The sequence below is a fragment of the Callionymus lyra genome, chromosome 8 (genome assembly GCF_982586985.1).
Source record: "Callionymus lyra chromosome 8, fCalLyr1.hap1.1, whole genome shotgun sequence".
Lineage (NCBI taxonomy): Eukaryota > Metazoa > Chordata > Actinopteri > Syngnathiformes > Callionymidae > Callionymus > Callionymus lyra.
Window position 1 is genome coordinate 23,761,561 of NC_141825.1, and position 14,571 is coordinate 23,776,131.

General features: G+C 38.3%; 2 protein-coding genes across 3 annotated transcripts in view; one reads left to right on the forward strand and one right to left on the reverse strand.

Annotated features, from left to right (window-relative positions):
• The window catches only part of hydin (HYDIN axonemal central pair apparatus protein), a 105,240-nt gene extending 103,175 nt beyond the window's left edge, over nucleotides 1–2,065 (reverse strand). The window contains exons 1-2 of the mRNA XM_087797813.1: nucleotides 1,954–2,065; nucleotides 604–772 (exon numbers count right to left, since the gene is read on the reverse strand). Of these exons, the coding sequence (XP_087653939.1) occupies nucleotides 604–620 (17 nt within the window). The 5' untranslated portion in view covers nucleotides 621–772; nucleotides 1,954–2,065. The remainder of the gene's footprint in view (nucleotides 1–603; nucleotides 773–1,953) is intronic.
• Nucleotides 2,066–3,235: 1,170 nt separating this feature from the next.
• pnp6 (purine nucleoside phosphorylase 6) lies at nucleotides 3,236–14,030 on the forward strand. Of its 2 annotated transcripts, XM_087797469.1 has the most exons (7): nucleotides 3,236–3,260; nucleotides 4,590–4,832; nucleotides 7,889–8,064; nucleotides 9,052–9,155; nucleotides 10,863–11,038; nucleotides 11,103–11,293; nucleotides 12,977–14,030. In XM_087797469.1, the coding sequence occupies exons 2-7, from the start codon at nucleotides 4,711–4,713 to the stop codon at nucleotides 13,171–13,173; spliced, it is 966 nt and encodes a 321-aa protein (XP_087653595.1). In that variant the 5' UTR covers nucleotides 3,236–3,260; nucleotides 4,590–4,710; the 3' UTR covers nucleotides 13,174–14,030. The 2 variants fall into 2 exon arrangements, with proteins under 2 accessions (XP_087653595.1, XP_087653594.1); XM_087797468.1 differs by lacking the exon at nucleotides 3,236–3,260 and having other exon boundaries at nucleotides 3,267–4,832.
• Nucleotides 14,031–14,571: the final 541 nt, after the last annotated feature.

Below are 14,571 nucleotides of genomic sequence, written 5' to 3' on the forward strand. Positions count from 1 at the left end.
CTACATTATCACAACACCAGAGTCAAGTACTCGACAATTCTACACATATATACTTGTTACAAGAGTATCACTACATATTGTACTGTTGACACTGTATTGTGATTTGTATTATATTGTCAGATTACTGCCGATACACAGCCCTAAAAACAACCTACAGCTTTTTAAAATCAAGTACAAAAAGGTTGACCTGTCTAGCTGGGACATTCCAGGAATATCTCAACATTTTGAAAGTAAAAACTGACCCTTCCGAATTCATGTTAACTGTCAAGATGCTGGAAACCTCAGCGGAGTCTCATAGTAACGTTTGTGCTGACACACAGAGGGTCCTTCCCTCCTTATTGACCAGCATCTCCTTTGATACTTCAAAGACATGTTTACTCACAAAGAAACTTGTGTGTCCACATCAGCAGATATTCTGTAGGTCAATAATCAGATAAACAACATGGAAACGACTTTAAAAACATAAATAAATCAACACGTATATGAGTAATTGCTGAATAAAAAACAAACAATACGTTGGGTCATGATGTCCACTGTTAGAATACAGGTCTTACAACAAGACAAAAAGACATGTGAAGGTTGTTGCTGTGAAACTGCTATTACCCGACGGATGAATTCATGGCGCCTTCAGGTCATTAACCCCAACGAGTCGGACTGGATTTCCAGGTTCGCTTTGGAGTAAAAGAGCGAACACCGTCCGCCGCGAAGGAATTCCTGATGAATCTGCAGAATGTTGAAGCGCCGCTGAAGGAGCATCACACGTGCTGGGCGACTGACAGGAGAAGATGCAAGAGTCAAGTATGTAAGAGTTACCAACGACCACTTGGACATCATCACTGGGAATCAAACACGCTTCTAATGTGTCATGAAAGCATTTTGTAAAAGTTTTTAGTAAGTAAGTAAGTATTTTTTATTTGTATAGCGCTTTTCCAGACCAGGGTCACAAAGCGCTTAAACAATCAAAACAATATTAAATAAAATATATACTTTAAAGATCAAGATAAAACTGAGAACACAACAGGAGTTCCAGAAAATCAAGGAAAAGCCTGAACAAATAGAAACGTCTTAAGATGTTTCTTGAAGGAGTCAGTAGATCATCAAACACAGAGATGGTTCCAAAGCTTAGGAGCAACAGTCTGGAAGGATTTCTCTCCTCTGGTCCTGAACCGTGTTCAGGAACCATCAGTAGATTCTGATCCACAGACCTCAGAGCCCGAGCTGGGGTGTAAGTCTGGATCAGATCACTGATGGAAGGTCTGACCATGAATAGATCTGAAAGTAAGAACCAGAATTTTAAAGTTGATCCTGAAAGAAACTGGAAGCCAGTGAAGAGTTTTAAGGATCGGAGAAATGTGAGTTCTTCTACTAGAGTAGCTCAGAATTCTGGCTGTTGTCTGTTTAGAAGATGACTGTTGAACAAAATGTTCCATTTATCCTTTAATATTCATTATTTATATGCCATTCTTTGGAAATATATATTTTATTTTAATATATCGTAATGTATGAATCTATTTTTGTTTAGTTTAGTTTTCATTCCTTTTTTTCTGTAATCTCACCATATAAAACAACGGTCTTGTGTTTACAACACTGGCAATAAAAGTGTTTGATTCTGTTTTAGAGAGTTTTACTTAGGTTTGGAAAATAAGTCACGAACTATAAAGAAAGCAAATAATTAAGACAGATTCTAGAAACAAACTGTCATGTTCTAGATCACAGAAAATTGATTTAATTCAGACGTGGCTTCAGTCACTTCAACAACATCACACACATAACTGGGTTTAGAAAAAGGAAAATAAGTTTGATAGATAGTTGCAAACAAGTCGTTACTTACTCTCCTCCTGATCCGCCATTTTATTAATTGTATTGAGTTAGTAGTTTAATGCTAACGTTAGCTGCTAATAAAAGTAGCTAAAAGGCGCAAATTCCTCGACTTTTTTTCCTTTTCACTTTTACCTTATTCTGAATCTTGTTGGATGTCTAGAAGGTAGAATGAAGATAAAATAGCGGGACAATGACGTCTACAAACGTTGACTGTTAGCTAGCATGCTACATGAGAGATGGTGACTAAAACTCTTCTTATGAACGAGTTGTTTTTTTAAATGAAAGAATGGAGAAAAAAGTCTCACCTCAGTCGTTCATTCAAAGTCGTCAGAGCAACTTTGTTGAGCGTGGTTTCCATAGCAACGGCCTCCCTGACGACAACACACGCCAAACACAGGAGCAGACTGCTACGTCATCAACGCGCGGCGAAAGCGACTTGTTGATATAAAACTCTCGAGCTTGTTAGAAATAATAAAGGATTTAACGATCGTTTTATAATATATTATATAATATATATTTTTAAATAATTTAAAGTTGTCGTCATGGTCCACGTGACTTCTAAGAACTGAATACTTATTTTAAATATAGAATAATTCTATTTTCATTCGTACGTTATAAACTGATGGTAATGTTGTTAAACCGTAGCGTTTTATTCGTGATGCAAGTTAAAACAATACATTTTGGCGACTAAGTGATGCATAAAGGTAAACAATATAATAAGACAACTAAAACCATGAGATGATGAAGAATCATAATGAAATAATATAAGATTCGCAGTGTGTAAAACTGTGTTTTAAGATGAGTTTTAAAAACGTAAAATGAAGGCGCATTTGTGACATGCAGTGGGAAGGCATTCCATGCAAACTGAGAAAGCCACTCTCAAGTGTATTGTCTTCTTATTTATTGTTAATATATTAAGAATAATGTATTATTTTAACCTATATTTATTACTATATATTGTTTTTTATTAATATATTTATTAAGACTTTTTGTTGCAATGGTTTTTTTAGTATGTGTACTGTAAGTCCTAACATGTGTATTTAATGCTCAAACAAAGTGGGAAGAATTAAGGTATTTGAATCAATCAAACTTCTTTCGGTCTTTGGGAGTTTAAAATCAAGTTGATATCTTATGATGAGATCAAAGTAATTACATCTTCAGAGATAATAAAGTGTGTAACTCTGGTCTTGTTTACGTAACATTACACACGCTGAGCAAGAACACATTTGACACTAGATCTGGCACTTATTGTCCAAAGTTAAAAGTTAACAGAAAGTTAAAGGATGTGTTGATTCATAGTGGGAGGGAAGAGTTCATCGTCAGACGATATAAAAAAAAAAGTTTTTCTTTCGGTATCATTTCAGGATGGAGATTTTAACTTGATGATAATTGCTGATGCCAGTTGGATGTTGACAGTGTGGACTATGAAGAATAGTTGAGTGAGTGTAAGTGACTACAGCTCTTTACCACCTGACTCTTCTGATCAAAACTCACCTGTTCCGTACCTCTCGTGACCTCTCGTCGTTTTTACTGTTAGAGCCTGATTTTATTGTGTTGACTTTATGCTACTGCTTTTTATCTCGTGATTTTATTGGTTTCATGCTTTTATTGTTCTCCTTTTAGTGCTTTTAAAGTGGCCTTGATAGTTTTGACATTAGATAAGGTAGAACTTGTGCTTCCAAATAAAAATGTATTATTATTATAACTGCTCACAGCAGGTCTGAAACACAAATGTGGGAAATATTTCACCGCAGAGCTCAGTGAGCGTGAATTTATCAGATTTATTCTTTCCTCAGCCGCAGACATTGATCCCCCCGATTAAAAGGTTTTAGTGTTGGAGCACAAGTTTTCTACCTTTGATCATTCACCCTAGAAATATTTGGAATAGTTTCCCAGAAATCGTTGCTTCCTTTCTAATCACAAAGCAGTGTTGTTTAACAATAGAAACCATGTGAGTATTGTTTTAATTATGAGCTTATTATCTAGTGTTTTTTATAATGTTGATTATAATAAAGTATTGTCAAAAAACGAAGTTATTTTTAAGACATTCACGTGTAAGACACATACTGTATAATTTACACAAACATTTAAGTTCAGCTTTTATTCTATCCATCTAATTATTTTCAGTTCTTAAAAAGCAAATAAATGGTTCTCAACAAACCGGTTACAGATAAGAAACATCTATTTATTTTAAAATATTCAGCTTTTTCTTCAGTTTAATGTAAAAAAAAATGTAGTTTTGGATTTTTTAGATGAACCCAAACACTTTATCCTTTATAGGGGTCTAAAGCCTGTCCCAGTTTCTATGGGCGTGAGGCAAGGGACACCCTGGACAGGACGCCAGTCTGTCTAAGGGCACACAAAGACAGATAACCATTCACACACACACTCATACCGACGGACAATTTCCCCAAATTCCTAATCAACCCTCTTTGGAATCAGAACATGTTTTTTTCAGGGTCAAAAAGCGCTTAAACAATCAAAACAATATTCAATAAAGTATATATTTTAAAGGTCAAGATAAATTGATAACACAACAGGAGTTCCAGAAAATCAAGGAAAAGCCTGAAATAAATAAACATGAATCAAGTATAGCATTGAGTGTCAATTGTCCTTCATAATAAATACAAATAAACTAAAATAACAAGTGTCTTGCGTCGCTGTCGTTGCTCGAGGCAAACATTTAATTAACACAATGTTTATGTGAAACTGGTTCGACAGAAACTGAAGCCTTTTGTTTAAATATTGATCATGTGGGTTTTAAACAGCCAGTACTGTTGGATGTGTGGAAGGACCCAGAGGGAAGGGATTATTAATCCGACTCGTTAATTGGATTATCCAGTCTTGTAAAAAAAAAGTTCTCGAGCCACGCCCCCTCTCAGTGACGTCATGGCGCAGCATGACCTCCGTCCCTGCGCAGTGACGCAGCAGCACTTGTTCCTCCATCAGCTGCTCAGCGAGGCATCAAGACCAGGATCAGGAGCGACAACCATGGCGACCCCTCACGAAAGGTAGGATCGATATTTGATAGAAGAAGAAACTCGTCAATGTATTGATCCAGAGAGTCGTGGTCACGTGGTTCTCTCACTCTTAGCTAAGCCGTTACAACAGTTAAGGTCCTGAAGACTAGTTCAGACGAGGTGGTGGTGTTTGGATGAGGGTCTCGAGTTCGAGCCCAGAACCGCAGATCCTGAATGGGGAGCTCAGACAGCACCACGGACAGCTCCTGGTTACGTAACGACCACCAGCACATGACGGCTTAGCATCCGGCCGGAGCACCGAGCCCTGACGGAGAATCCCGAGCACTCACGAAGAAGATGAGCGAGGCGAAGTGAAATTAAAAAAAACTTTATTGATGCTAAAGCAATAATGACAACAATAACAATATCAAATAATTAATTTGAAGAACACAATTCCACTTTACCTACATTTTGTCTCAACTTTAAAATCAATCAACATGCTATTTATAATGACACTTTATTTAAAAATATATATATTATTAAACAAGTATATGGAAGAGGAAGTATGATAACTGAGAATAATGAGGGATAAATGTAGGCAAATTTAAATGTTATGCTGCAATTAAACAATTAAACACATCATATATACACATTTCCACTAGATTAGTATTATTACCATCCCCATATAGATGAAAAATATAGATAATAAAGTTAATCTATCCATCTATCTATCTATATTTCTCATCTAAAGGGGGATAGTGATAATAATAATCTAGTGGAAATGTGTATGCCTTAAAAGGTTCAGGGTTCATTTTGTTAATACAAAGTTTGCTGAAAGATCTTGTTGTATTCATTCACTTGTTCTTTCACTTATTCTCACGTAATGATTCACTTGTGTGCGTCACTCACCTGACAGTTTTCATCAAGTTTAACAAGGTGAGCAGCATTCACCGTCACGTCACTCCTTATTGTCAACTTTCCCATTGTTGTTGTTTGACCTGAGGCTCAATTCAAGAAGCAGGTTTAGCGAACATTACTGTCAGAACAAAAAGTCCTCATCAATGGAACACAGAAACAATGAGCGACAATAAAAACATGTTCACATCTCAGTGAAAACATTACGACTACATAGGCAGGTTCTACCATCTCTGGAGGCCAGTGTTGGATGCTGTGGTGTGTTGGGGCTGGAATGTGTCCAAGTGTCAACAGGTTGATCAGGAGCTCAGTGGTTGAAGCTGGACTCACTGGTGACAAGAGATCTCTGGACAAACTACTGTCCATCATGATGATGACTTCATCCTCTGAACACTGTCATCAGTGAGCAGAGAAACAGATGGATTTTTTAAATGATTTATATTTCAATAAGTTTTTTTAAATAAAAATAATCAATCATGAACAACAGACAAATATTGTTATTTTTTTGTGTTGTAATTAAACTTGCTTCTTGTTGGAATTAGACATTACATTTTCCGACGCCAACACTACAAGCGAAATCTTGTGTTGACTGAGGACGAGAGGATACAGTGAGTTCAGCAGCTTTTAAAGTTGATGTTTGGACACATTATGGTTTGAAAACAAATTAAATCAGTTACGACTTCGTCAAGAGTCATGTGGTCTGTAAATACTACAACACCAGAGTCAAGTACTCGACAATACTACACATGTATACTTGTTACTACACTATCACAACAGCAGAGTCAAGTACTCGACAATACTACAGATATAAACTTGTTACTACACTATCACAACACCAGAGTCAAGTACTCGACAATACTACACATGTATACTTGTTACTACACTATCACAACACCAGAGTGAAGTACTCGACAATACTACACATATATACTTGTTACTACAGTATCACAACACCAGAGTGAAGTACTCGACAATACTACACATATATACTTGTTACTACAGCATCACAACACCAGAGTCAAGTACTGGACAATACTACACATATATACTTGTTACTACAGTATCACAACACCAGAGTCAAGTACTGGACAATACCACACATATATACTTGTTACTACAGCATCACAACACCAGAGTCAAGTACTGGACAATACTACACATATATACTTGTTACTACAGTATCACAACACCAGAGTGAAGTACTCGACAATACTACACATATATACTTGTTACTACAGCATCACAACACCAGAGTCAAGTACTGGACAATGCTACACATATATACTTGTTACTACACTATCACAACACCAGAGTCAAGTACTGGACAATACTACACATATATACTTGTTACTACACTATCACAACACCAGAGTCAAGTACTGGACAATACTACACATATATACTTGTTACTACACTATCACAACACCAGAGTCAAGTACTCGACAAAACTACACATATATACTTGTTACTACAGTATCACAACACCAGAGTCAAGTACTGGACAATACTACACATATATACTTGTTACTACAGTATCACAACACCAGAGTCAAGTACTGGACAATACTACACATTTATACTTGTTACTACACTATCACAACACCAGAGTCAAGTACTGGACAATACTACACATATATACTTGTTACTACAGCATCACAACACCAGAGTCAAGTACTGGACAATACTACACATATATACTTGTTACTACAGTATCACAACACCAGAGTCAAGTACTGGACAATACTACACATATATACTTGTTACTACAGTATCACAACACCAGAGTCAAGTACTGGACAATACTACACATATATACTTGTTACTACACTATCACAACACCAGAGTCAAGTTCTCGACAATACTACACATATATACTTGTTACCACAGTATCACTATATATATTGTATTGCTAGATTATTGTCAAAACACACTCCTACTATCTGTATATGGTCATAATGTAATGGCCATTTGTTGTGCAGAGCTTGAATGACAATTCAAAGACATACAAGACTAAACTGCTTTGTTGTTCGTTACAAAAACACAGACAAAACGCCGCAGTGTTAGTTTGAGAAACAGTGACACGACATGAGGTTTGTACCTAAAAACGTTCCTACTCTAACATGTATTTATACATATATCTCTTCACAACATCGTCGTCTCCAAGACCTTTGACGTAATGTTTGTTTCTCCAGCCGCACGTTTGCGTACGAGGAGTACAAGGAGACGGCCGGCTGGCTGCTGACCAATACCAAGTACCGCCCTGAAGTGGCCGTCATATGTGGGTCTGGTCTCGGCGGCCTCGCGGACCTGATGGAGGGCCAGGAAGCGTATCCTTACAAAGACATCCCGCACTTCCCCGTCAGCACCGGTGGGTTTAGACTTTAGACTTTCTTTTATTGTCATTGCACAGAAGGACACCGCAGTGAATCTGGCAACGAATATTTCGTTGCTTGGCAACCATTAAAAAACACAGCAGAGTGAGTGTATATATGAAAGTATAAATATTAATATTAATAAGTTAAAAATAGTGCAATATAGTATAAACAGAAGCAATTAATGTTTACACTCTGTGTGCTTTTTATGTTGTTTTGTTGTCTTCCTTAATGTCCCAACTGTTCATAATATCAGAATATTTGAATGTTCTTTTTTAAATACTTACTTATTTTCTTACTCAATGTTTTCAATTCGTAGCCTTTTAAATCCATTTAAAAAATCAAGGTATGAAGGTGTCATTTTTACCAGAGGAATCCGATCGAACACTCAGCCAATAACTGAAATCTTATCTTTAAAATCCACCACCCTGAATTATTGCGTCATTGGTTCTACGTCGTCACATGATCGTCTGCGTGTCGCATGATTGGCTGAGAGTTGGACCAAGTAGCTCGGTGCTCTTTTGGTATTGTCTGTGGAAACCAACATTTTTAATATTTAATTTAAAAGACTACCAATAAAGACAAAAAAAAAAGAAGAGTTTATAAAAAATACTTTTTAAATTATTGATGATATCAAACTAAATTATTTACAAAATAATTCAACTATTCAAATTATTGAGTAATATTATTCAAAAATAATTAATTTTATTGACATTTGAAATGTTTGGTTCAAACCTTCAATATTCTGAGGTCACTGACTACACTGTCAAGATTCTCCAGTGACTCCTCGAAAACCGTCTTTTAGACGAGAGACAGAAACGTTCCGAAGCTTCCAAGTGACTCATTTCGTTTTCCTTTTGTCTTGTGTTGTACTTCTTTGTGTCGAACGGCGACTGTATTTGTGCGTCTCTGGTCCTGTGATGCGCAGTATGTGTTGTGTAGCCACTGACTTGACGTCGCTGACCGTGGTCTGTGTGCTGCAGTGGAGGGACACGCTGGACAGCTGGTGTTCGGGAGTCTCCAGGGACGCGAGTGCGTCTGCATGCAGGGACGATTCCACTTCTACGAAGGATACGACATGAAAACGGTAAACTCTCCTTCGACGTGTGCGAGTTCGTTGTTACACTTTGACTTTTGAAATGTTCAACTTTGGGTGTTTTTAGATTGATTGACTTTATTAATCCCTCTGGAGGGAAATTGGGTTTCTAGCTCACAGCAGACATCATAATAACAAGAACTAAACGTAAAGAAGGAACAAAGCGCAAGAGATGACATCATAAAAACAATAACAAGAACTAAAGGTAAACAAAGAACAAAGTGCAAGAGATGACAAGTGCAAGTATGAAGAACAAAGATCAAAATAAAGAACATAGATCACCGCAAAGAAAAGGATACAAAGCTAAATATAGAATAGAATAAAATCATCCTTTCACTCCACTCAACTCCAAACCTAGAAATAACCATCTAATAGCATTAAGAAGGAGGAATGAGTCCCTGAGTCTATAAGTGTTGCATCATGGGAGGAGCATTCAAGCCTTTTAAATCCATAAAAACATTCTAGGTATGAAGGTGTCATCTTACCAGAGGAATCCGTTTAAACACTGAGCCAATAACTGAAATCGTGTCTTAAGAATCCACCACGATGGATTATTGCGTCGTCACATGATCGTCTGCGTGTCGCATGATTGGCTGAAAGTTGGACCAAGTAGCTCGCTGCTCTTTTGGTATTGTCTGGGGAAACCAACATTTTTTATATCTATTTTAAAAGACTACGAATTACGGAAAAAAAAAAGGTTATTAAATTACTTTTTAAATTATTGATAATATCAAGCTCAGTTTTTTAAATTATATTATTTACAAAATAATTCAACTATACAAATTACCGGTATTGAGTAAGATTATGCCCCAAAAAAAAGATAAACATAGAATAGAATAACATCATCATTTCACTCTATTCAGAATTAAACAATCTAATATCACAAGGAATAAATGAGTCCCAGAGTCTATTAGTGTTGCATCATGGGAGCAACATTCATGCTCCATCTGCTTCTCTGTTCACTGATGACAGCGTTCAGAGGATGATGTCATCATCCATGATGAGAGTAGTTTGTCCAGAGATCTCTTGTCACCAGTGAGTCCATAGATCATTACTTTGGAGCTACTGGAGAGGCTGCCCTTCTCTTACAGCGCCTTTAATGATTTATTTAAATATTTAAGTAAGTAAGTGATGTTTGTAGAGCGCTTTTCTAGACCAGGGTCACAAAGCGCTTAAACAATCAAAACAATACCCAATAAAATATATACTTAAAAGTTCGAGACAACACAGGAGAATCAAGGATATATATGTATATATATTTACATTAATAAAAATAGCAGTACTAAACAGAAAAAACAGACAAAATCTCTAAATGTCCAAAAACCAAAGCATCCAACGAACCGGGGAGTAAAACAGGAAACAAAGGGAAACAACAGGGAACCTGGAAACAGAAAATAAAACATGGGGGTCAAAACACTCGCTAACAAACAACAAACTAAAGATGCCAAACGTAAGAAATCCAACATGAATAATCCAAAGTAGGGAAAAGAATACAAACCAGCGCAGGATCAGCTTTGATCAGACGCACAGCTGACTGGAGGAGATGATAAAGGAGAGAACAGGAAGTGAGACAACAAAATAAAAGTGAAAACAAAGCTAAAATGTCAAGTTTCAACATCTGAAAAGTTAAATTCAATCATCAATATTCTGATGACACTGATGAACTTCCATCTTAACTCCGAGCTTCCGTCCGTTCAGGTCACGTACCCGGTGCGAGTGTTCGCCCTGCTGGGCGTGAAGACGGTGATCGTGACGAACGCGGCGGGGGGTCTGAACAGCGGCTTCGACGTGGGCGACATCATGATCATCAAGGATCACATCAACATGCCGGGCTTCGCGGGTCAGAGTCCTCTGACCGGACACAACGACGACAGGTAGGCCTCGTCTCTGCCGTCTCCGAGCGTTCCCATGGCAACGGCGTCTTACTGGGCTCCACAGATTCGGCGTCAGATTCCCGTGCATGTCGGACGCCTACGACCGCGACCTGAGGGACCTGGCCCGGGAGGTGGCCGAGGAGCAGGGGTGCGGGGAGTTCCTTCGAGAGGGCGTCTACGTCATGTTGGCGGGACCGACCTACGAGACCATCGCGGAGTCCAAACTCGTGAAAATGCTGGGAGCTGACGCCGTCGGTGAGAACCTTATCTCTTCAAAATGGACTTAATCTGGAACTTTCTGTCGTCAGTCTGTCCCTCCTTTGGACTCCCTTTGTGGAGGAGGTTCTTCTAGGAGTCTCTCCTGAGTCCAAACAAACAAAAGTTATTTTGGTCGCTTGTATCCTCCATCTCGTTGCTGCGGTGAAAAAGTTGACGTTCAAAGATGAGAAAAATTGAGGGCAAAATAGAGAGTTTAGTCTTCTGGCTCAGCTCTTTCTTCACCGTGAAAGACTTTACATAAAGCTTGTGACACTGCACTGATCCACCTTTCCCCTCACCCGTGAACAAAACCATAGGATACATGAGCTCATCCACCTCTTTGATTGTCTTTTATCTTTTTATTTCTTGAAGTCTAACTCTCTTACAGTACAAGTGTAGTAACAAGTATATATGTGTAGTATTGTCCAGTACTTGACTCTGGTGTTGTGATAGTGTAGTAACAAGTATATATGTGTAGTATTGTCCAGTACTTGACTCTGGTGTTGTAGTATTTACAGACCACATGGCTCTTGACGAAGTCGTAACTGATTTCATTTTTTTTTACACCAAAATATGTCGAAACATCAGCTTTAAAAGCTGCTGGAGTCACTGTATCCTCTCGTCCTCAGTCATCGCCAAGATCTTGGGGGATTTCAGTGTTCCTTAAACTGTGGAGGACGTAATTAAGTAAAGGTTATTTGTAAAGATCTTTCTAGACCAGGGTCACAAAGCGATCAAAAACAATACACAGTTAAAATATATACTTTAAAATGTTAAGACACATAAGACAAACACCTCCTGTGTTTGTCTCAGAAAATCAGGGAAAAGCACAAATACAAGGGTCTTCAGATGTTTCTTGAAGGAGTCAGTAGATCATCAAACACAGAGATGGTTCCAAAGCTTAGGAGCAACAGTCTGGAAGGATTTCTCTCCTCTGGTCCTGAAGTGTGTTCAGGAACCATCAGTAGATTCTGATCCACAGACCTCAGAGCCCGAGCTGGGGTGTAAGTCTGGATCAGATCACTGATGGAAGGTCTGACCATGAATAGATCTGAAAGTAAGAACCAGAATTTTAAAGTTGATCCTGAAAGAAACTGGCAGCCAGTGAAGAGTTTTAAGGATCGGAGAAATGTGAGTTCTTCTACTAGAGCTGCTCAGAAGAGTTTTTTATTAACTGCAGGTGAGACAGCTCCTTCTTGTTTAGACACACATTATTGAACTATAAACCATGAAAGAACTATGGCACCTATAACTTCAACTATGGTTTATATATACTGTATAATATCATTGCAAAATATATTCCAATTTTCTGTTCAAATCACTTAATTTCTCTGAAACTCGTAGTAGTTTCTCTTCACAGACAAGTCCCAGTTATAATATTACATATTAAAATACCTGGTTAAAGTCAAGTCAATTCCATATAAGATTTACTTTAAAATGTAGTTTTATTTAATAACTTTAAAGAGATTGATGTCTCGTGGATCGATTGCTTTTGCCTTGTCTTTCTCCCACACATGCACAGACCAGATATGTCTCTTTTTAGAGATATAGACAAAGATGTTTGTTCATTTTAATGTAGCGACTGGAGCTCACTTGTCTTCATCTTCGTCCAAAAATACACTTGAAAACATCCAAACGTCTGTGACGCCTCGTCTCACATGTTCTTGTTGACACCCGCAGGCATGAGCACCGTCCCGGAGGTGGTGGTGGCGCGTCACTGCGGACTGCGCGTCTTCGGGCTGTCGCTCATCACCAACAAGGTGGTGCTGGACTACGAGAGCACGGAGCGAGCCAACCACGTGGAGGTGCTGAACACCACCAGGCGTCGCACCAACGACCTCCAGAGGCTGGTCAGCCACCTGGTCACCAGGATGTAGTGCCTTCCAACAACACAACCTTCATGTCGGACGACAAACAACACAACCGTGTGAACTCACTGGAGTGACTGGCGAGTGATGGGAGAGAAAAAAAAAAAATTTTGCACATAAATTATAAATTTTTTTTTTTAACAGGCGAACATTTTTTTACCTGATGGACACGAAAAAAAAACATAGGACACAAAACTTTCCTCACAAATATGACAATCCAGTCATTGAAAAGTACTACACAACTTTTCACACAAATGAACATAGAATTAAATTTAAAGATGATATATTTAATTATTAAAGATCATATAAAAGAATTAAAAACAAATGATACACAAACATAGTGCTATGAGGATATTAAACACACTCACATTTAGATACACAAACACACACACGGACACACACTGAGGTACCTGAAAATGAGTGTATTTAAAAAAAAATAACGTTTACAGAAATGTTTAATCTGTAATAACAAAGTTATATTTTCTTACGAACAAACTCCTGAGTCGTTTGGTTTCCTGAACGACATACGTCGACACCTGTCAATCAATCAGATCCGTCACCTGACCAGCGGTTGTGTGATTGTCGCGACACCAGAGCAGGTTTTCAATCTCCTGCCCTGATGTGGAAAAGATTCCTGCTTCTCTCGGCGTCGCGTTCGTTAGCGAGCGACAAGAGAACTGATGGATGTGTCGCCGAAGTTTGTGTAGAAGCTTCGAGTTGTCGACGACTTTGTACCACGTGTGGCTTTAATGTTCGCTTGTCCACGCCACCTTGTGTGTGTGTGTCGGGAATTGAACCTCTGACTTTACTTGAATATTGTTGTGTACTGAAGCTGGAAACTGTTCAAATAAAAACTAGTTCTACTATTGTGTGTGTGTGTGTGTGTGTGTCCATCATGGCTCTCCATGTGTGTAACCTTATGTTACCATCAGTTCATCCATGTTTCCATTTGAGTGTGTATCTAGGTGTGTGTGTCCGTATAAGTGTGTATCTGTGTGTGTCCATGACTCTATCCCTATATTGTTATCCATTGTGTGTCCACCAGTGTGTATCCATGTGTGCATATGTGAGTCTTTCCATATGTTTGTATCCATGTGTGTGTCCACTAGTGGTTTTCCGTGTGTCCTTATAAGTGTGTGACGGTGTGTGTGTTCGCAAGTGTGTGTCTGTATAAGTGTGTATCCATGTGTGTGTAATTTTATCCGTTTGTTTGTATCCATGTGTGTGTGTTTGCATTCTTTAGTCTATCTATGTATTTGTATCCATGTGTTTGTGTCCACTAGTGGTTTTCCGTGTGTCCCTATAAGTCTGTATCTACGTGTGTGTCCACAAGTGTGTGTCCGTATAAGAGTGTATTCATGTGTGTGTAAGTTTATCCATGTGTGTGTCCATATGTGCGTTTGCATT